This window comes from Mustelus asterias, chromosome 9 (genome assembly GCF_964213995.1).
Source record: "Mustelus asterias chromosome 9, sMusAst1.hap1.1, whole genome shotgun sequence".
NCBI classification, from domain to species: Eukaryota; Metazoa; Chordata; class Chondrichthyes; order Carcharhiniformes; family Triakidae; genus Mustelus; species Mustelus asterias.
In genome coordinates this window covers 108,944,637-108,967,312 of record NC_135809.1, presented here as the reverse complement: position 1 = coordinate 108,967,312, position 22,676 = coordinate 108,944,637, and the positions used below count along the sequence as shown (strand labels likewise).

Here is a 22,676-nt window from a genome sequence, read left to right as displayed (position 1 = left end):
CTTATTATCCCAGATATGGTTCCTCTGCCTTACTCACTTGTTTGAAAGTACCTCGCTGGTAATTGAAACATCTCCTCCTTAAACATCACCCAATGTCCTTTACAGTTTTGCCCTGTCTGGATGCTGCTCATGCATTCAAATCAGTCAGTTCCAATTTATAAGTTAGACTTTTGATCTTGCTCTTCTTCACTATTAATCAAATCCCATGATTTTGCATACAAAGCAAATAAATTATTCTCTCACGATTGAAAAGCCAAAATCTGATTGGTTATTATTTTCGCACAAATCTTTCCCATTATCAACTCAGGAAAGAGTAAATATTTGACACTGAACTTTATAAACCAGCAACTCTATCAACTTAAATCAAAGAGGTTAGTACAGTTTCAAAGATTCAAACAACATTTTTCAAGATCTCAGTCGTGAGTATTGAGTAAAAATCATAATTTGTTAAAGATTTGAAATGTTCTTGTCATCAATAAGGGGAACGCTGCTTTTGATGTTGCAATTTTAGATCATAGTTGGTTCAAACATGGTGCAGTGTGGAGTATGTTTTGCTTATTTGAGAATAATCTGACTAAAAGTGGAACATTCCAAAAAAATGACTTTTGTAAATTTTGAAGTCTGGAACGAAATCATAAAATGGGAAGTTGAACACTGATTTTTTTTAACTGAGCTTTATATGTTTCAGTTGGTAGGAGAGAGAGAGAGAGGAAACAATGGAGAGTGATGAAATTGGTAACATCGTTCAAATAGGCTGTGATTTTCTTGTGTAATTTAGGGGAGAAATGACAAATAGTCTTTGGGATTTAACTACCAGCAGAAGTAATGTAATATATTCGATAAAAAAGAGCAAAAAGCAAACTCGCTGTGGTATCTATTTATCCCTCATGTTCAGTCTGATGATAGGTATGCACAGACATATATATCCTTTCTCTTTCTAGACACTGGCTGACGTGCTGAAAATGAACAATATTTTTAGTGTTTATTGAAAATTTGTGAAATATTTTTATTTCATTATTTCTTAAGATTTTTTTTCTCTTTGATGGGAAATTAGCTTCTGTGTTGTTGGTTTCGTTATAAATTCCTGAATAAAGTATGTGGAAAGCAAACAGCAGTCCTTGGCGGCGATTCTCCCATCCTGCTGCGCTACTTATTTAGCACAGCGGGCCAGGAGATTCAAGTGGCACCCGATTAGCTGGCCGATCCGCCCCGGTAGCGTCTCCCAATGCTGGATTTCCGGTGGTGTCAGCTCTGCGCCAGAAATCAGCGGGGGGGCCGCACATATTATTCAAATGAGAAGTTAAATAGAATTTAAATAGAATTAACGGGCCCAGGACTGAAATCTCCGGGTCCACTAGCATTTCCTACCCCTGCTCTCCGCCTTCCCCCCCCCCCACAGCCAGGAATATGTCACTCCAGCAGGGTTTACAGTAGCTCCCCATTTTCGGGGAGCTGGCGGCTCGACACCACTGGAGTGAAGAGGGGACTATCGGGGCCCCCGGAGGATCAAACGCCAGAGGGGGGATGCCCCCAGGGCATTGACACTTTGGCAGTGCCAACCTGGGCCCCCTGGCACTGCCCAAAGGGCAAAGTGCCAATACCCTGAGGGCACCTTGGCATTGCCCATCAGGCATAGATGAGGCAGTGCCAAGGGGATGGAGCCTGATGGGGGCAGAGCCTCTGGGGGCAAACTGTGGGGGTGGGGGTCCTGCTATCACTCTTACCATTTGGGCTGACTGACAAAGGGAGGGAGACCAGCAATCGGGGCTGACTATCAGGGTGCCGGGGGGGGTGAGGGGGCGTCAACATGCTGGGGGGGTTAGGGCTGAGGGGGGTTGTCCGGATGGCGAAGGGGGTGGTGGTCGAGACTGGCCTGGGCATGCATGGGGGGCCAGTGATCGACCGTGGGGAGTGGAGGGCTGGCAATGCGGGGGTCACGGGGCTGGCCAGGCAGTGCCTGGGGGCCACTGCGCATGCGCCAATCTTGGCGCTGACAGATTGGCACATGCGCAGTGGCCCGCTCAGTGCTATGTTGCCAGCCTCTCTGGTTGGAATAGGTGCCACTCACTGATTTTTAGCATGATTCACGCTAGTGCACTCTGCAGTGCACAGAGTGTGGGAGATTCTTTTTGAAACTCCCACTGAAAAAAACAATGTGATTTACTCCAGTTTTCACACAAATTCAACACTCAGAATTTTTTTGGGAGAATCCCGGCTGGCTTATTTTTCTAAACTGACTGACTTTCAATTTTAAAGCATATCTATTGATCGTAAACAAACAAGAACTGTCCAAATAATTTTGAGAACTTACATAATAAAATGTGGTTCTGTATTCAAGCTTATTGCCATTGTTACTTGCTAAACTCTGAAGTGACATGACTCAGATTTACAACCACATCGTAAAATGAAGGCATCATGGCCACTGCCTACAATACTGACCTGTGTGTATGGTAATGCACAAACTGGACTTTGAGGGAGTAAAGCTACTTTCAGTTCTGGGATAGAGCAAAGTTGGCATGTAACACACTCAAAGCAATATTTGTTGGCTCAATTATATTGTGCAAAATGGAAAAACCTGCAATCTATGTATTTACTCTGCCTGCATCTCTCTAGTATGTGAGAATTAAATGGAGCTAGCTTTCAGTGAATAGAAAGCCTCCCTTATGCAACAATGGAATGTAAACTGTAACATATTGCCAAGTATCTCTAGCTCTAGTTTGGAATGTGCCAGACATACAGCCATGGTCAGCTCTGCATGCACTGATAATGTGGTCAAGCTTGCTCTGAGGTTGTAGTTGTGGGTGCAACAGGTGGGAAATTTCAATGAGGATGTCTTTACTGAAGCATCTTAAACATTGTCTGAAATTTTCCAGCCCTTCATGCCGGTGGGATCTTCTGGTCCCATTGATTTGAACAGAGATTTCAATGGCTCGCTGGCCCCACCATGGGGAAAACTGCAGCAGGGGGAATGGAAAATTCCAGCCATTGTTCTTCATTGAGAATCAGGTCATAGAATTGCTCCTCAACACCTTTAAGCAGACATGGTTTCCTGTTTGCAGTCCCTACCACACCCTCCTCCACCAACCTCTTCCAGAAGCTTGTCCAGTTTTGCATTGCATGTGTTCATTCTCTAAGTCACCCTGTATTCTAAGGGGAATGCTGAGTAGTTCATCCATGTCTGGTGGTAGCTAGATTGTGCAGAAATATTGAAGTCAGCTAAATGTCTTTCAAGGCCTGTCACACTGCTCCCGGTAGACCTTCATGCATCTCCAAATAACAGTGGAACACACCAAACATCTGTAGAATTATCAATAATCAGATGCAATCAACCAGCTACTAACCAACAAGTAGTTGATCATTTTAAATAGCATGGATAAGGGATCCTTCCTGCTCCTGAACATGTGCAGTGTGTAAGGTTAATAGAGGGTGTTGGTTGGGAGCAGAGGTGTCAAGTCAGTTTTACCTGTTGATTGATATCATGACCTTCTGGCTTTCCATACCTCTGATGGAAGTTCAGAGGCCAACATGCCAACAATTACACTAATATGATGTTCCATGCATTTTTCTGCATATGTAAACATGCATGTTACAGAAACCATTTTGGAACTCCAAGGCCATTCATAGCACCCAACAAACAAATAGCACTGAGCCCAATTTCTCACGCATACTACTTAGTAACAATTTATTATAGATCTGGTTGAATTTAGAGTTAATTCAATTATTAACCCAAGCAAACTTAGTTCAATTTTCACTTTTAGCAAATTCTATTTAAATCATTTTATTCTACTTTTATTTATTGAAAGCTCAGAAGAAGACAGAATCCTTAGAACAAGATGAGCATTGAAGTGGTTGATTTTGGCTCATTTAGTTTAGGAAAAGCTGAGCCATCAGCCGTCGAAATGAAACGATTATCGACAGAGATCATAAGGGCCTTCCGTGATATTGGTTTTGTGTATCTCAAAAACACTGGGATCGAAGATGAAAACGTGTGTATCCATTTTATTTTCTCATTATATGTTTTTATCGTGTTGCCCAATGGTATTCTAATGTGCATGCTAACTGAAATAAGGTGAGTGTTCTTGTTCTGTTATGTAGTGCCTATATCAAAATGCAGAGTGATTAATATTTTGGATTATGCTGCCAGAACTCTACCACCTTGCCCGCCATGGAATCGGAGTGGGCGAGGGTCCGACAACGGAAATCTCAGTGGACCCCGGGCAGGAATTTCCGGTCTCGCTCGAGCGAAGCCATAAAATCCTGCATGTTATGTTCACATGATACTATTTTGAACTGTGGATCGGCTTCAGTGATTATAATGAAAGATTGCATAGTTAGCATGATTAACCACAATGACACACAATCCATCATGCCTCAAATGCAACATTTAACCAAGTCACACACACAAATACCACATATATAAAATGTCACAATTTCATCAGATTGACTCAAATATTTATATAAAAGCATCACAAATTAACTCAGCTAAGATACAGCAATATAAAAGCTGTGTGGATTTATTGGTAGAAAGGGCTTATAAAAATTCAGGTAAGGAGGAACAAGCACAAACAGGAGTAGATATCAAGTGAATTTGACTCACATTTCTCTAATGGGGTTGTGTACTGAAAAGAAGCTGAAATGACTGTGAATGCAGTTTCTCAAATGGAGGTTTTCAGTAAAAGTACAGGCCACCTTGACTACTGTCTATATCTATTCTCCCTCTCATGCTGTTGCTGCCTTTCCATGGGGAAAGGGACATAGCCTCAGTGGCCTGAATTGTGAACTGAAGTCTGATTAATGAGGCAAATCCACACAGCTTTTATATTGATGTATCTTAGCTGAGTTAATTTGTGATGCTTTTATATAAATATTTGAGTCAATCTGATGAAATTGTGACATTTTATATATGTGGTATTTGTGTGTGTGACTTGGTTAAATGTTGCATTTGAGGCACGATGGAATGTGTGTCATTGTTGTTAACCATGTTAAGTACAAAACCTTTAATTATCGATAAAATAACTTAAAATGATCTGGTGGTGTGAAGGTTCATTGCTGTGGCAACAGAAAGGCCTGAGTCTGTAAAAGATCTTGATTGTGGATCAGGTTCAAACAAGCAATGTAACTTTGTCCCAGCTTCCTTGTGAGGAAAAGGTGACCAATTAGATGGACATAGGTTGGGGAATCCAGTTAATTCATCAGTTGCAGCTCAGCAGCATCAGATAATAATCTTCTTCTGCCACAGAATCAATGGTGGTGCAGCCTGCTAGGTGCGCTGGATTTGAGGGGCGCTCCCAAGTATTAAATTAAGCCTACAACTGGTTGTGTCACTCTTTTTTCCATTTTGAGAGTCGCTGACCTGTCTTTGTAATTTAATAAAATTCTAAACAATTCCTAATTCGCTGGAAACATTGAGAGAAGAAATATTTCACAAACTCATTTTCAATATCGCTATGCTATCTAGAGCAACTAAAGATTTTTTATGTCCTACAATTTCCCTTTTCCTATTCTTGATGGATCTTGCTTTTGCCTAAAAGCAGAGAAGATGAAAATTTAAGGCAGTGGTGGGGAATGTTAAAATAGCTGGAAAACGGAAAAACCACAAGAAAACCAAAAAAAATCACAGAGCAGAAAAAGATGAGCTGAAAGAGATAATAAAGTAATCAGGGTCTTGTGCTTATAAAAGTGCAAATGCTAAAGTTTATCAATGCTGTGAAATCTCAGTCTACGTGAAAGATAGAGCACGTATTTTATACAATTCCAAACAATTGCTCCTCAGGTATTTAAAGTGATGGACATCAGCAGGAGATTCTTTCAGCTTCCAAGGGACATTAAACAACAGTATGTCCGTTCAACAGACTCTGAGACTCCAAGTCAAGGGTGGATTGAAACAGAAATGTAAGGTTCCCTGAAAAGCTTCATCCAGTGCAACCCAAATATACATCAATCCCAAGTGCACAATCTTAAAATAAAGAGCCTTGAATAGAAGTTGCATTAAGCTGTTCCCTGAAGATTACTTTGTCATCATATGGGCCGGGATTCTCCCAAGAAAATTCTAAGTACCCTATTCGCGTGAAAGTGGGAGTAACTCCTGCTGGTTTTTTTAGTAGGATTTTCAGATTGAATCTCCGACACTCTGAACATTGCAGAGTGCCCTAGTGGAATTCCCTCTGAAAATCAGGGGCGGGGCCTATTCCTCCTGGAGAGGGCGACAGCATAGCATTGAGCGGACCACTGCACATGCGCTGATCTGTCAGAGCGAAGATCGGCGCATGCGCAGTAGTCCCGTAATGTCGGCCTCCAGATCGTTGGCCAGCACCGCGACCTCCCATCGCTGGCCTACCAATCCCCCCACCCACTGATCGCTTGTCTCCAGGACCTCTCCGGGCCAACCCCAATGACCCCCCCACCCAGGCCAGCCCTGATTGCCCCAACCACCCCCCAGCAGTCCTGACCACTCCCTACCTGGATAACCAGCCCCATTGTCTTCTCCCTCCCTCTGACACCGATCCCAGTGCAGAGTGGCAGCAGGATCCCACAATGATCTCCCACCTATAGGCCCTGCCCCCAATAGGCCCTGTCCGCTCTGTCCCCGCCCCCTTGGCACTGCCCGATGCCCAGTGGGCAGTGCCAAGATGCCCTTTGGCCATTGCTGGTTTGCCCCTTGGGCAGTGCCAGAGGGCCAGGCTGGCACTTCCCAGAGGGCACCACCCCTTACCCCTGACCTCCTGAAGGGGCCTCTATGGCCTCTGTCCCTCCAGTGGGATCGGCCGCTTGTTCCCCATCAGTGGGGAGCAGTAGTAAATCCCACTGGAGAGAACCACTGCTGGTAGGGGCAGGAGGGGGGGTGCCGAACGCTAGTGGGCCCAGAGACTTCAGTCCTGGGGCCCGCTAATGAAATGCAAATAGAGATTTCAATATTGAAATCAGCTCCACGCTGATTTCTAGCACCGGGCTGAATACTCTAAAAAGCTTTGCCACGGAGATGCACGGAGGCTCGGGTGCCCAGCAAGAAGTCCTTGAAACGGTCTCCACTGATGTTTCCTGCCCATTGTGCTGATAGAACAGCGCAGCAGTCTGGGAGAATTGCCCTCATGAACTTTAGCGTTTTTTAACAATGGAGGCCAAGCAATATTAATGCAGGACTGTTCCCTCAGTGAACTACTTTAAATTGAGTAGTTTATTGATGGGTTTAAATTTTGTCATGGTAAATGAAAGGAGTAGGCTTGAAGATGAACTGAATAATAATTCTCCATGATTGTTTAATAAATGAATGGTTCTGTTCTTCACAGCTTAAATTCAACATATTTTGGGGTGGGGGAGCGGTGTCCTCAAAATACATTGGACAATCGTCCTCAGAAGTTCCCTGGTAAACATTAGCAACACAATCTCCAGAGAAAAATTGGTTGCGCCGTAATCCATCAGACAAAATTATTTGAATTACCAGCATTTGATCGTTCCACCACAAGAATCCCCACAATCCTCCGAACATCCAGGGAGATCCCCCATACCTGATTAACCAACCCAGTGCACCAACTGTATGCTTAACCTCCAAAGCAAAATGGATTCTCTTCATAAAAACACCTCCTCCTCCACCCCCACACGGAATCCCCAATATCATCCTGCGGACCCAAAGCCTGGTCTGGCTGCCTCATTTATATGGCCGAATACAGAGCAAAGACTACACGCTCCGTGAAGGCAACGCGAAATACCGATCCACAAAACCCAATTCCACCATTCACTACACTGAAACGCACCACTCACAGTTCACAATTTCCACCTTCCAACATCCACCGAACTCGCACGTAACCACAGATCAAATTCCCGTCATCTGGAGTCCCAGTCGGAACAGGCATTTTAGTGTGACACTACCACAGTCCACCCAAACACTGGACAACATCGTCTCGACCTGAGATCTCCCCTCACCCGCCGCTTTCCGTCCATTAACAAAGAGTACGCTGTCCTGGGGTAATAACGGTCGAGCACATTTCTTTGGAATGAGAGACAATGGATTCGAAAGTTCAGATGGAAATTTCGACGTCAGTGAAAATTGCAACACAAATATCAACTTAGATATGGCACAGTACCTAGTAAAATATTGAGTAAGAATAAAAAAGTGGTGACAATCCAAATTAACTGGAATAAGAATAGGCCTGTGTTGTTCACGCCGTCAACAAAGGATTAGCAGGAATAAAGTGTCACTGGAGAACAGTCGACCTTCAGAGATGGGATAACTACAAGAAGTTCATGACGCAGAAAAGAAATGGAATGGAATAGCAACTGAATTGACATCTTCCTGAACAAACAAAAGCGAAAGAAAATGGGAGGAGGATAGCAGCGTGCCTCATAGTGCCAGGTTTCAATTTGAGCCTTGGGTCACTATCCGTGTGGAGTTTGCACGTCTCTCCCTGTGTGCGTGTGTTTGGTCCATTTGCTCCGTTTTCCCCCACAGCCCAAAGAAGTGCAGGTAAGATGGTTTGGCCAGGCTACAATTCACCTTAGTGCCCAGGATGCGTAGCTTTGGAGAAGTCACCATGGTAAATGGTTCGGCACAGACAAGAAGGGCCAAAAGGCCTGTTTCTGAGCTGTAATTTTCTATGGTTCTATATTCTGGAGACCTGAAGGAAGTCTTTAATCTAACAACAATATCTACAAGTGATGTAAGATCTCTAAATGTAGATTGATTTTTTTTTCCTGTTATATCTTATCTCTCTGACGGGAATGAGATTTGTAGATGCAGTTTATTTCTCGTACAGATTTATAGGAGATTCTTACAGATGGCACAGACAATGATGTGGAGGCTTCAGGAAGTCTCAGATTTTATTAGCAGTGAGGCCAAACCTCAACTTTCCTGGCTTTATTTTGCAATAATCTATTATCTCCTTAGCCTGGAACCATTAAATACTGTACCTTTGATGACATTTACCTTCAGTTTATATTAACTTCTATTAGCTCAGCATGCCAGAGGCTCGCTATCTCTGCAGAAGAGATTAATAGTCTTCACTCATGGAAGTCTATGGTGGGAGTGTAAGCTGCCTGCCTAACCACATTTAAAAAGGGTAAAAGCAACCTCTTATATGGTTTGGCACAGGTCGATTATTTGGCTAAAAAGTCAGAAGTACACAAAGAACAATAACTTTCTTGATGATTCCAGGATGTATCGGCCATGAAGAAGATTTGTTGGTCTGAGTTGATCTGGACATGTTCCAGATGCCACACGCCCCTCCCCCCCCCCCCCCCCCCACCCTTACTTTAGCAGTGTGCTGCAATAACATAATGGAGTCATTTGCAGAGGTTGGAACCCAACCCAACATAGTGTAGTTTCTATAACACTGAACAGTAAAGAGAATTCACAAATGGACTTCAAAAGGACATATACAAGCTGGTGGAATGGGAAAACACACCGGAAATGATGGTTTGATACAGGGAGGTGTGCAGTGAAACATTTTGGCAGAAAGAATGAGGAGAGGCAAAATGAAATAAAAGATACAGTTTTAAGGGAGGTGCAAGAACAGAGGCCTGCGAGTGTATGTGCACATATCATTGAAAGTGGCAGGATGGGTTGAGAAAGTGTTGAAAAGGCTTTAAGGACTCTGGAATTCACAAAAAGAACAGAGTTCAAAAACAACAAAGATACGATTAACTTTAGAAAAGACTGGTTTAACCTCAACTGGAGTAACGTGTCCAATTCTGAATACTGCACATTAGGTTGGATGTGGAGTGTTGAAGCACTGAAAAGATTTACGAGAAATGGTTCCTGGGATGAGCTACTTCAGTTACATGGATAGTTTGGAGAAATTGAGGTTTTTCTGCTTCGAGAAAAAAAAGGTGTTCAAACTCATGAATGATCTAACCTAGTCAAAGTGGTTCGAGAGAAACTGTTCCCATTAGCAGAAGGATTGAAAATCAGAGAACACCAATTTAAGATGATTGGCAAAAAAAAAACAATGGCATGAGGAAAAACATATTTAACACAAGTGAAGTGGCTTGGATGGATTGTGCATGATATATTTCTTTTTGTTTCAATGAAGACAATTTGAATGAAAAAGTCCCTTTTTTCATTTATATTAGAATTGGCCTATCAAACATGCTCCTGAGTTTACAAAATGTATGGAATCATTCTTCAAATCCTGCCACCAGCTGACCATTCGAATTCTGAAAGCGATTGCAATGGGCCTGGGTCTTGAGTCTGATTTCTTTATCAACAAGCACAAAAAGATAGGCAGTAAGTACCTGTTTTGACAATAGTAAAATCTACTGCGATTTCCTCCATGGTTAAATATCCTGTAAAAGCTTTCACAATCATGGCTGACACGAGTACACATGAACAGTGGCCACTCAATCAACATATATGAATGTGCCTGGCACCAGACCCCAATAAGGAATCAACAGCTTCAAGAGATATGGGAAGCAGTAGGAATAGAGAGAAAATTGGTGAAAAGAGATAGTGTAATTATATGTCAAAAATTCAGCAGGAAGTAGAAGAGTGACAAATATCATCTGTTTTAGATTTTGCTGGTGGAAAACAGTTTTTTAAGATATAACTTAGCCTTTCAGCATGATTAATAATTTCTACATTATAACCTATTGTGTAATCTCTCAAAGGTAATCAAAATCCTACAACCCTGAGAACTGCATTCTACCCACCAATACAGAAATCCTCTGTGAAAGAACATCAGACACGATGTGCAGAGCATTCCGATTTTGGAACATTCACTTTACTTTTCCAGGATGAAAGTGGAGGTTTAGAGGTAAATGTAAATCATTAAAATATGATCCTGTTTTCACAGAATCATAAAATCCCTACAGTGCAGAAGTAGGCCATTCAGCCCATCAAGCCTGCACAACAACGATCCCTATAACCCCACGTAGCTTTCAGATTCCATTTTTCTATGGGCTGATTTTATGGTCAAAAAACTACACTCCCAGTTCTTGTTTAAAATACGGTGTGATGATGTTGGGTCGGCAATCCAATATTGTTGTGTCAGTCTCCAATTATGTGGAAGGCAAATGGGCACTGAAATCAGAAGCCTGCCTGCTATCTGGGGGAAAAAAAACAGTTAGGGGGCTATTGAGCTTGTTAAAAAGGCAATTGAATGCAATTTTATAATCCATGGTGGGATTCACTGACGCCGTTCACTGTTGTGGGAATCCAGACACCCCGTAGAATGGGGGTCCCAGATCGGACGGGAACTCAATGATCATGCAAATCCGGTGATTTGCATTTCATTAGCGGGCTGGAAGCAGTGAAAGGCAACCCAGTCTGAATGTGAACACTGGTTTAAGTGAAATTTAACTTTCTGTGTCCAGTTCTCCCTAACTAAAGCCATGAGACTACACCCATGCCACCGCAGTGGTTCTGCATCTTCCTAATCTTATGCTCCCTCCCACCCCTTCAGAAGTGGAAGCGGCCTGCTGCTTCGCACCCTCTGTCCTGTGATGCCCTCGGCCTGTGAGGGCCACGGCTGACTTTCATGTGTCACCGTGTCACCCTGTTCTGCCTGCTGCCTAGGAGATGATGTGTGTCAGGAGAGGAAGAATTCAGTAGGGCTGGGGATTGGCAAAGTCTTCCTGGTGGAAGGCCCCAGGTTGGGCTCCCGCACTTCTTTGTCCTGTTGGGTGCTTGGTGGCCCCCAAGTCACTCCATGGGACGGAGGCGCAACCAGAATGAGCTCCAAAAGCTTCAACATTACCTGGCAATGCCAGTCACGGAGGCCCACCCTTGTCTGGAACATGCTGACGATGTCCCGAGCCACGGTCCGGTGTGACTGGTCCAAGCTCTGGAGCGTTGCTGCAATGTCCAGCTGCATCTGCAACATGTCCATGTGTGACGGGGCCTTTCTGTCCTGTGCCTCAGTCATGGACATCACAGAGTGGGCCAAGCTTTGGAAGTTGTCAGACATGGCTCGAACCACTGCGTCGCCACCCTCGCAGTGTTGGTCTGGGTACTGCAGGTTGCTAGCACCATCTCCTTTGAGAGAAGGATTCTAGACTCCTCCAGATGGCCTTGCACTTTTTGGAAGGTTGCTCCTGTAAAGCGTGGCATTGCTTGTACATCTGTACCAGTGCTTCGATGACCTTTTACAGTGGATCAACATCTACCTTGGAGGCAGCTGGTTCCTGGGAGCCAGCAGACCGCTGAATGCCAGCTCACTTGGAAGCTCCTACCTCCACCTGATGTGCAATGGCAGCTGTGTGGTGCTCACCAGAGAATGTCCCAGGAGCCTGACTGCTAACTTGTCCCACTGAGGTGAGTGTCTCAATGCTGGTGGGTGGTGCTGGTGAAAGCAGTGCCAAGAATTTGGTGTCCTCTCCGGGGTTCTCAGGGGGAGAAGGAGGGTCATGGGGGGGGGGGGGGGGGGGGGGGGTTGCGAGCCCAGATGGCCCGTCCTCATCTGATGGCAATCCTGGAAGAGAAATAGCATGGGGTCAGCTTTTGGGAATATCAAGGGCGTGCAAAATGAGAAACTCACTTAAGATAGGTCATCTGGATAAAGATGCGTTGGACTCTCCCTACTTTGGGCATTCCGACCTCGCTGTCAGCCAGTGCTCGTTCAAGAACGTCCCTCATGATTACCAGGGCCCTTTCCTCAAAGGATGTGAGGACCCATAGCTCAGGAATGTCTCCACCCATCTTCCCACACTCCCTCCTGTTGTGGGCTATCTTGTTCAATGGGGACACGAAGAGGATATTGTGAGATGATGGCCTGGCAGCTTTTGGGGGACTTCACACCAGTGGACATGTGTGGGCACAGCAACTAGCCTATGAGAGGTAGAACATAAAACATAGAAAAAATACAGCACAAACTGGCCCTTCGGCCCACAAGTTGCACCGGTCATATCCCTACCTACCTAGGCTTATATATAGGCTTACTTATAACCCTCAATCCTATTAAGTTCCATGTACTCATCCAGAAGTCTCTTAAAAGACCCTATCGAGTTTGCCTCCACCACCACTGACGGCAGCCGATTCCACTCACCCACCACCCTCTGAGTGAAAAACTTACCCCTGACATCTCCTCTGTACCTACTCCCCAGCACCTTAAACCTGTGTCCTCTCGTAGCAGCCATTTCAGCCCTGGGAAAAAGCCTCCGAGAATCCACCCGACCTGTACCTCTCAACATCTTGTACACCTCTATCAGGTCACCTCTCATCCTTCGTCTCTCCAAGGAGAAAAGACCGAGCTCCCTCAACCTATCCTCATAAGGCATGCCAACCAATCCAGGCAACATCCTCGTAAATCTTCTCTGCCCCCTTTCAATAATTTCCACATCCCTCCTGTAATGAGGCGACCAGAACTGAGCACAGTACTCTAAGTGGGGTCTGACAAGGATCTTATAAAGCTGCATCATTATCTCCTGACTCCTAAACTCAATCCCTCGATTGATGAAGGCCAGCATACCATACGCCTTCTTAACCAACTCCTCTACCTGCGAGGCCGATTTAAGAGTCCTATGGACCCGGACCCCAAGGTCCTTCTGATCCTCTACACTGCTAAGAATCTTACCCTTGATATTATACTCCTTCATCCCATTTGACCTGCCAAAATGGACCACTACACATTTATCCGGGTTGAAGTCCATCTGCCACTTCTCCGCCCAGTCTTGCATCCTATCTATGTCACGCTACAGCTTCTGACATCCCTCCAAACTATCCACAACACCACCAACCTCCCACATTGGGAACAACAGACTGGCCTCACACTCATAATTTCCCTTCTTATTTCAAGGAACACAGAGAAACGTACTTAAGAATTAAACTTACCCAGCCTTGCCCTTTCCGCCTAAGCCCTTAGAGCCAAAGCCCTTCAGCTCTCACTCTGCTCCCTTCTCACTCCGCTGCCCGCTCTCAACGCTGCCCGCTGGATACTGTGGCCTGCTTTTTAAACCTCCCGCGCGCTTAAAATAAGATTCAAAAACCCTTCCCACAACACCCCGCGCAGAACTGTGTAGTTCGGGTATTAGAATGTTTAAAGTTTAAGTTTGTTTTATTAGTCTCACAAATAGGTTTACATTAACACTGCAATGAAGTTACTATGAAAATCTCCTAGCTGCCACACCTTTGGCACCTACTGAGGGAGAATTTAGCTTTAACCAGCACATCTTTTGGACTGTGGGAGGAAACCAGAGTACCCGGAAGAAACCCACGCAGACACGTGGAGAAAGTGCAGAATCCGCAAAGACAGTGACCCAGGCTGAGAATCGAACCCGGATCCCTGGCACAGCAGTGCTAACCACTATGCCGCCCCGAAAGGTTGTAAAGGTTGAAGGTGAGAAGCCAGAGGTTAGAGATGGGAGTGGTGTCAGGGGCAGACAGGCAGGTACTCATCCTTGCAGCTCAGAGCAGGTCATTCAGCTTATTTCAGCATTGATGTGTGGTCCTCCTTGTGACGCTGTTGCTACTGACTGCCTGCTAATCACATTTAAATTACATTAAAATTAGATTAAAATAACTTACCTAGTGTTCCCACCCGTTTTCAGCGTGAATCAAACTGCGCCGGATATCCCGCCCGGGAAGATGCGTGTGTGGCGGGAACACATGCGTGAATCCCGTGAATTGGTCAAAACACGATTCTCCCGGCCCGCTGCGCTAAATAATTAGTGTGGTGGAATGGGAGAATCACCCCTGATTTCTGCAGCTCACAGCTTCAGTGGTTTCTTAGCTCTCAGCTTCAGTGATGTCATTGTTGCCAACTTGACTAGAATTGTCCTTTTATTGCTTCTTAAGTTTCTTAAACGGGGTTGTTTATGTTTACTCTGGGATTAGTTTTACTATCCTGCATTGTTGGGAGAAAAGGTCATGTGTATATGGACAGTTGTTTTTCTTTCCAGTGAGTATTCGCGCATGCGTTCCCACCACACGTGCATCTTCCAGCGCGGGATATCCGGTCCAGTTTGATTCACGTTGAAAAAGGTTTCAGTTATGAGAGTTCTGAGGCTGCAGTTTAGTTTTTAGTTTTAGCAGGGGCATCAAGCAAGAAAGAAACTGAAGTCTCTCTCTCTCTGTCTCCCTGTTTTATTTGGAAATTCTGTTGGTTATCTCAAGGAAATGTTTTGCCTTCTGGAAGGAAAGTGCAGGCTTCGAAAAGACTCAATTCTAGTCAAATGAGATTTTAATCTATGCTGTGTTAAACCTGTGAAAAGGGTTTTGTCTATGAAAGGTTTTGGTTTGTTGGAACAGCTTTAATATTCCATTAAGGGTTAATAAATAAAATAACCAGAGTAGTGTATGTTTTTTTGTTTACAATTGATAAAAGATATTGCTAATTTTCTTTCTATACATGTTAACAATATTCCTAAATAAACTTTGTCTGATAAAAATCTTTGGAAGGTTGTTGAATCATATCTGAAGTGAAACATATCATGCTCACCCTAGCCAAATTCAAGATGCAAAACTTATGGTTCGGGCAGTCTCCATAAACTACTTTGGAGTTTATAACCTGGCCTATAACATTAATACATGTGACAATAATAAATCAAATGAAATCAAATCCAGTGAGGCGAAGCAGACAGAAAAGGCCAATTATCTGGTAATAGCTGCTTCCTGTGATCCAGGCAGGTGAAGGACCTGCTGTTGTGTAAGAGCCAGAACAAGATCGACAATAACAACAGCTAGTTTGTGGTAGGATCAGACACCAGCATGTAAGAGAGTCTACAGGCAAAGGATGAATTACCTTCAGTTCTCACAGTATCAGTGTTTTCTAACACAGTGGTCAGGATTCTCCAATCTCACCCACAACTGGGATTCCCCAATCCCACTTCTGTGAATGGAGAATTGGCTGAGCGCCAGATTCTTCTTTCTCACTAGCAGAGGTGATGGGGCATACAACATTGGAGAATTCCGGCCACTGCTTCTCCAAGGACGTAGTGAACTCTCTGAGCAGGATTTTACCAGTTTGCCCCGACCATCAATGGGTATAGCGAGCTGGTAAAATTGCATGAGAGCCGAGAAATCAGGATCGCGCCTGATTTCTTGGCTCTCACGATCTTACCAAATCTGGATTTTAGGCGAGATCAGCCGCTAGCACATTTCCGGCAAGAGGCAGAATAAATTATTTAACTTAATTAAAATCTTCATTTGCATGGCATTTTCAAGCCCGGCACTCAATCATCCAGGCTGACTTGCCTTTGCTGCCTCGCCAGGAGAGGTTCTGTCAGGCGAGGAAAACACCTGCTCTCCATGAATGGGGAACAGTCCTGTTGGCCTCACCAGTAGAACTGAAGGCCATTGAGGCCCCCTGGGGAGGCCGAGGGCAAGTGGGGTGCCCATTGGTCAGTGCCAGCCTGGCACCTTGGCAATGCCCACCGGGCACCTTGGTAATGCCCAGCAGGGCCAGGGTGGGGGCGGTCCGATCACAGAAGCGGGTTCTGCTGCCAGTCTGCCTGCAATCGGTGGTGTGAGGGGGGGGGGGGGGGGGGTAGCTCACTGCCGCTCTGCATCAGATCGGTGCGGGCCAGGGGTGCACGATCGGTCTAGGTGGTGGTGGGCGGCACGGCAGGGGCTGCATTTCATTTCTGGGTGTTGTGGGGCTCACAATTGGCCGTGGTGAGGGGGAGGGGGGTTGGGGTGGTGGAGTTGATTGAGGCAGGCTGCCACAGTAGAGGCCTCACAGCTCTCTCTCTGTCAGGCCTCTGCTGTTGTGATTGCGCATATGCAGCATCAGAGGTCTGCACATGTTCAATAGCTCACTCTGCTGCTGGCTGGCGATTTAAACCCATCCACTGCCTGCAGCAACTAGAAACAGTCTAGCCCATTTTATCATGCACTATTTGCAAAAGACTGGGTGTAAAATCTCACCAAAAAACAGATCAGCAACTCTCCCATTTTCACGCTAGCTGGACACTTAGAATTATTCTTGTAAAATTCTGCCCTCTGTGAATTGCTGGCTGGGAAGATCAGCTCAAATTACAATGGTGGCCACTCTCTGTCTCTCTCAAAATGACAGTGGTCTTGATCGTTTATGCACCTGAGGCATTCCAGACCTCTGTGTCATATTCCAAGCTTCAGCTCACCATTGCATAAAGATAGTCACAGATCCAGTGTTTAAACAAGCAATGACTTGAGTTAATTCACCATTAGGCTGAAAGAGCCAGAGGCTTTTTGTATATTGTTGGATTCCCGAAAGTTCACGATGTAATAGATTGTGACCATCAAAATTCCACTGAGTCATTTGTCAATATTAAAGGTTTTTATTCCATCAATGTCCATCTTGTGTGTGATCACGGTCAAAAGATCGGGTAGGTGTGTGCCCACTTTCCTCGAAGTAATTACGACATTTACATCCTTAGACATTTCTCCATGCCACAGGCTGGAGATGGATGGTTTCTTGGAGATGAGCAATACCCATTGAAGCATTGGCTCATGCCACTGCTGAGAATTCCGCAGACTGAGGCTGAGATGCGTTACAACACAAACAACACATCTTCCGGGCCATCACTGGGCAGATCACTGCTCTGCTCAAATTGAGATTTTGATGCTTTTGACCATGCAACATTCTCCAGCTTGTGTCTCACTCTGCCACATGGCCTGTTGTTCCTTACACAACCTGAGAGGGGAGGCCATGGCTGAGCCTAATCTAATGAAGTCAGTCACATCCTCTGACAATGAGACTCAAGACTAGATTGAGGAGACATGCCATTCAGCAGCAGAACCTAGTGTGTTCAATTACATAAATGCAATACATGTTGCCATTGTTGGCACCGCAAAGTCTGAGACTTCATATAATCAAACCAGATGTTCGCTGTCAAACACTAATTTAAAATGCATTCTCCTATTTCTTCCCTGGTGTAAATAAATATAGATAAGTGAATGATATTCTGCCGCTCAAGTGCCACTTGCATTGATTATGTTGGTGCCTTATTGCTTGTAACTTGAGAGCAAAATTATTCATAGTGTAACAGATGTTGATTTCCACTACACATGTTGGAATTATTCATATCAAGGCAGTTTGACAGGAAATATTGTCAAAGCGAGACCTAAGCTCAGTACTCCTGAAATTGTAATGGTAGGTAGGACGCAAATAATATGGAGATTCTGAATCACTTATGGTGCCCAGAGTTTCTTGAGCGTGATGCTACCTTTATTCAAAATAAAGATTCATTGTTGTGTTATTAATATTGTGGTGAACCATGCAATTTCCAATTTACCAAGTATTTAGTGTATTCATCAACAGATGTTCTAAGGCTGCAATGTCTGCAACAAGGTATTTTTTTTAAATGGAAAAAGTGGAACTTGCAAGATTATGCAATGGTTCAGAGAAAATGTGGCAACGAATCATACAAGGCCAGGAATGTCCCAAATTCAATCCCTTGTCTGTTAGGTGACAATGGGGACATTGCAATTAGTCACAGAAATAACGGCCGAGAAAGAAGTAGTCAGCCTCACTTTACTGCTATACAATGGCCTCTACTGGAAATTTGGATTGGATAAGAAAACAATTGAACTTGACCCTAATGCCTTCCAAAACAAAATTACCCATTATTTCTCAGTGTCCAGATTGAAACTTAAGGAATTGTATGAGGATTGGCAGTATCCTTCCCCAAATTGGGAAAAAAGGATGAACCAAACATGAAATGATGTGATTGCTGATGGTGTTCTAACACTTTACAACATTTGTATTTTAGGTTATGCATAAATCAGGCCAATACATTGCTGCTCCTTACGTTCCAAACACAGTTCTACTCAACATAGCTAACCTTCTGCAGAGGTGGACATCTGATGCGTTGATTTCCACGGTGAGGTGACACTCATTTTAGTAAAATAATGAAAATTAAAATCATAGCAATTTACTCATATTCATTTTATGCATTGAATTATTAATTAACAGTGGATAGTGTTATAAAGTGGAGGTTGATCCCCCCTCTGAGAACTAACATCGAAACACTCAAAGAGGAGTACCTTGCTCTATAATCTGTAAAAAGCGTGTGAGAAGCGGTGCAACCTGCTCTTCAGCAACTGCTAGTGGTTAAATAAAAGTAAATCCCTGACACTCTCTCTAAAATCAACATGTAACAATTTATTTATCTAACAGTGAACAAATTAAACTATTAACAAACCGAATAAATCCCTTCTAACTATGAACTATTCCTGAATAAAACAAGATTCTAATGGTAAGCTGTTCCAATAAATACAATTTCCACTCATTAACAAAAATAGAATTTAGCCACTCTCTAAATTACAACCAGGTTTTGTGTCTTCCGGAATATTCTGGGCTTTCTCTGTTGATTCTTCTGTCTGCAACATCTTTCTTCTTTGGTACCTTTGCTATCTAAATGATGCTTTCTCTAAGACATAGATGAAGCTATGTGAGCCAGCGATTATCTCTCTCTCAAGAGTTGAGAGCTGTGAGCTGTTATCTCTGGCAGGTGGCAATTGCTCTTTTCTCTTTATTCCACTGCCCCCTTCTTTTATACCCATGATGACATATCAATTGTTCCCACAATAAGATTGGTCCTAGGTTGTCAAAACTATCAGATTTAAATTTAATAGGTTTTTGGTATCTAAGTGCCTGATTCAAATTGATTGCCTAAATTCAAAAGCCTGTTGTCTTGATAAAGGCTGCTGCATGGCCTTTCAATACTAATGTTTCAGTTTGGGGCTCTCTATGTACTTGCATTTTTAAAAATCTTTAAGTACAGAAAAAGCACCATAATTTGAAGGGACCGTGCAATGCTTTCCCCCCTAGCACTTTACAATTTTACAATTTTTACAACCACTAAAATTCTAACTTCCTGTCTCCCAATCTACAATTACCCAACTTCGCAACAGTAGCACACTGCCTTTGAGCCAGAAGCTCAGGGATCAAATTACACTCCAGGACTCCAGGCAAGGAAGGTGTTTTTGCTGGATGTCATGATGTGGAGATGCCGGCGTTGGACTGGGGTAAGCACAGTAAGAAGTCTCACAACACCAGGTTAAAGTCCAACAGGTTTATTTGGTAGCAAATACCATAAGCTTTCGGAGCACAGCTCCTTCGTCAGATGGGGTCGATATCTGTTCTCCAACAGTGCACAGACACAGAAATCAAGTTACAGAATACTAATTAGAATGCATCTACAGCCAGCCAGGTCTTAAAGGTACAGATAACGTGGGTGGAGGGAGCATTCAACACAGGTTAAAGAGATGTGTATTGTCTCCAGACAGAACAGCTAGTGAGATTCTACAAGCCCAGGAGGCAAGCTGTGGGGGTTACTGATAATGTGACATAAATCCAACATCCCGGTTTAGGCCGTCCTCAAACCAGGATGTTGGATTTATGTCACATTATCAGTAACCCCCACAGCTTGCCTCCTGGGCTTGTAGAATCTCACTAGCTGTTCTGTCTGGAGACAATACACATCTCTTTAACCTGTGTTGAATGCTCCCTCCACCCACATTATCTATACCTTTAAGACCTGGCTGGCTGTAGAGATTTGCATTCTAATTAGTATTCTGTAACTTGATTTCTGTGTCTGTGCACTGTTGGAGAACAGATATCCACCCCATCTGACGAAGGAGCTGTGCTCCAAAAGCTTATGGTATTTGCTACTAAATAAACCTGTTGGACTTTAACCTGGTGTTGTGAGACTTCTTACTTTGCTGGATGGCCAGTGTAGACCAGATTGGCACCAGCGGCCTGGGGATTGAATCCCTGTTTCTGGCTGGGGTGGACCTGCTGATTTACCATATCTGTGGTGGGCAATGTGGACTGAACCTGTCTTTGCCTGGAGAACTGAAGGAAATTACCAGAAGTTGAAAGGTTAGGCGCAAGGAATTATAATGAAAGACAAAATGCTGTTAGTTTTGTGGTATGAGAACGTTTTTGAATTGGTCTGAATTGGACAAAATAGGGGTTGAAATTAAGAGAAGGGCCAGTGGACACATAAATTCAATGAGTTAAATGGCCTTTCTGTGCATTTCACTTTATCTTATGCCTTTACAGTGTGACTTGCAAGTTAAAAAACCACCAATATAGAGCTTAGAATTTCCCAAGACCTACTGTTGCACTGAAGGTTATGCCAATAAATTAATGCAGTAAGAAGTTTAACAACACCAGGTTAAAGTCCAACAAGTTTATTTGGTAGCAAAAGCCACACAAGCTTTCGGAGCTCCAAGCCCCTTCTTCAGGTGTGTTTACCCCAGTCCAACGCCGGCATCTCCACATCAATAAATTAATGTACAGACACACCAACCTAAAAAAACATGGAATTATAGAGCAATAGCACAGAAGGAAACCATTCAGCTCATTGCATTACTGGTTTTTGCTAGAGCTATCCAATTAGTCCTATTTCCCTGCCCTTTCCACATTGTCCTGTTTTCCTTTTCAAGTATTTATCCAATTCCCATTCAAATCTACTTCCACCGCCCTTCCAAGCAGAATATTCCAGATCCGAACAGCTTACACCATCTTGCCTCTCATTCTTTTACCATTTACCCGTGGCTACCAATCTTTTTGCCACTAGAAACAGTTTCTCCTTATTTACATAGAAACATAGAAAATAGGTGCAGGAACAATAATCATAGTTTCTCTCCTCTCTCCATGGAGTTGAAGTCCCACATCCCTGCCAGCCTTCCAGTAAATTTATTTGCACCCTCTCTAAAATCTCTCCATGAACAGCTTCTAGTTAATTATTTCACATGACTCCAATGGCCTCCTTTCAACCATCCTCCCTGATACCTTCTTCGATGTTTGATCTCTGAATGGATACTGCTTCACATCTATCCTAGGTTTGCCTTTTACAATCCTGAGCCCACTCCTGTGCCCTGATGCTTCTGAAAGAATTGAATTTCTCACTGCATACTCACATTATTATAGAGATCTTTATGCATATATTATATGGAATATACAAGTCAAGTAAATTGTTTCTTTTCCTCAGAAACATAGAGTTCCACTTCCGCAGACTGATGACATGTTGAACAGCCCTAGACAGTCAGTGGCCTTTTTTGTTCATCCAGATCATAATGCAATACTTGCATGCTGTGATGGATCGGACAAATACCCAGTGATCAGTTCTATTCAGTACCTAAAGGAGATTCACGGTGACCTATTTCAGAGGGAATCCTATCCAACTGGTGATTGAACAGATTGCCAGCTAGCAGAGAAACATGAATACTTTCCAAACTGCAGATTCAAATTGATTAAAAAGATTTATCAAAATATTAATGAGTTTATTAGTGGAGTTGAAGCAATGTCTTTTATCTCGTAGTAGGTTCTATCTTTTATTTCCTAAATTCCCAATGTGCAGAGCATTGTGTGCAGAACGTAATTAGGAAAATCAGAGAAAATGAGTAATTCTGCCATGGCTAGGTAACTCCTGGCTGCAAGGAGAAGGCTGCCATGATGGCTACAGTTGAGAAAAATAAATTAAAAGGCAATATCTCTCTGAATACACTCAGAGTAATACACTCTGATTTTCTGGAAATCAATTCCCCGCTCTTAGCATCTCATTTAAAAGTTTGTATTATTTTTGTATTCAAGAATACCTTCTTCCTTGCTGCCATCAGACTTTTGAATGGACCTAACATATATTAAACTGATCGTTCTCTATATCCCAGCTACGACTGTAACACTATATTCTGCACCCCTCCTTTCCTTCTCCTGTGTACTCTATGAACGGTATGTTTCGTCTGTATAGCATGCAAGAAACAATACTTTTCACTGTATTCCAATTCATGTGACAATAATAAATCAAATCAATTAATA

The 22,676-nt window shown here is 43.6% G+C and overlaps 1 protein-coding gene across 1 annotated transcript; it reads left to right on the top strand.

Annotated features, from left to right (window-relative positions):
- The first annotated feature begins 318 nt into the window (after positions 1 to 318).
- LOC144499270 (uncharacterized) lies at positions 319 to 22,394 on the top strand. The gene is made up of 8 exons (XM_078221385.1): positions 319 to 419; positions 3,809 to 3,986; positions 5,774 to 5,892; positions 8,600 to 8,654; positions 10,066 to 10,219; positions 10,600 to 10,745; positions 18,619 to 18,729; positions 21,850 to 22,394. The coding sequence occupies exons 2-8, from the start codon at positions 3,834 to 3,836 to the stop codon at positions 22,051 to 22,053; spliced, it is 942 nt and encodes a 313-aa protein (XP_078077511.1). The 5' UTR covers positions 319 to 419; positions 3,809 to 3,833; the 3' UTR covers positions 22,054 to 22,394.
- The last annotated feature ends 282 nt before the right edge of the window (positions 22,395 to 22,676 follow it).

What these genes read in the sequence shown, in the direction of transcription:
- LOC144499270 (XM_078221385.1), top strand. Translation starts at nt 3,834, where the DNA reads ATGAGCATTGAAGTGGTTGATTTTGGCTCATTTAGTTTAGGAAAAGCT. An exon ending in CAAGCACAAAAAGATAGGCA is followed by an intron (nt 10,220 to 10,599) that starts GTAAGTACCTGT and finishes AATCTCTCAAAG; the next exon opens with GTAATCAAAATCCTACAACC. An exon ending in ATGAAAGTGGAGGTTTAGAG is followed by an intron (nt 10,746 to 18,618) that starts GTAAATGTAAAT and finishes TTTGTATTTTAG; the next exon opens with GTTATGCATAAATCAGGCCA.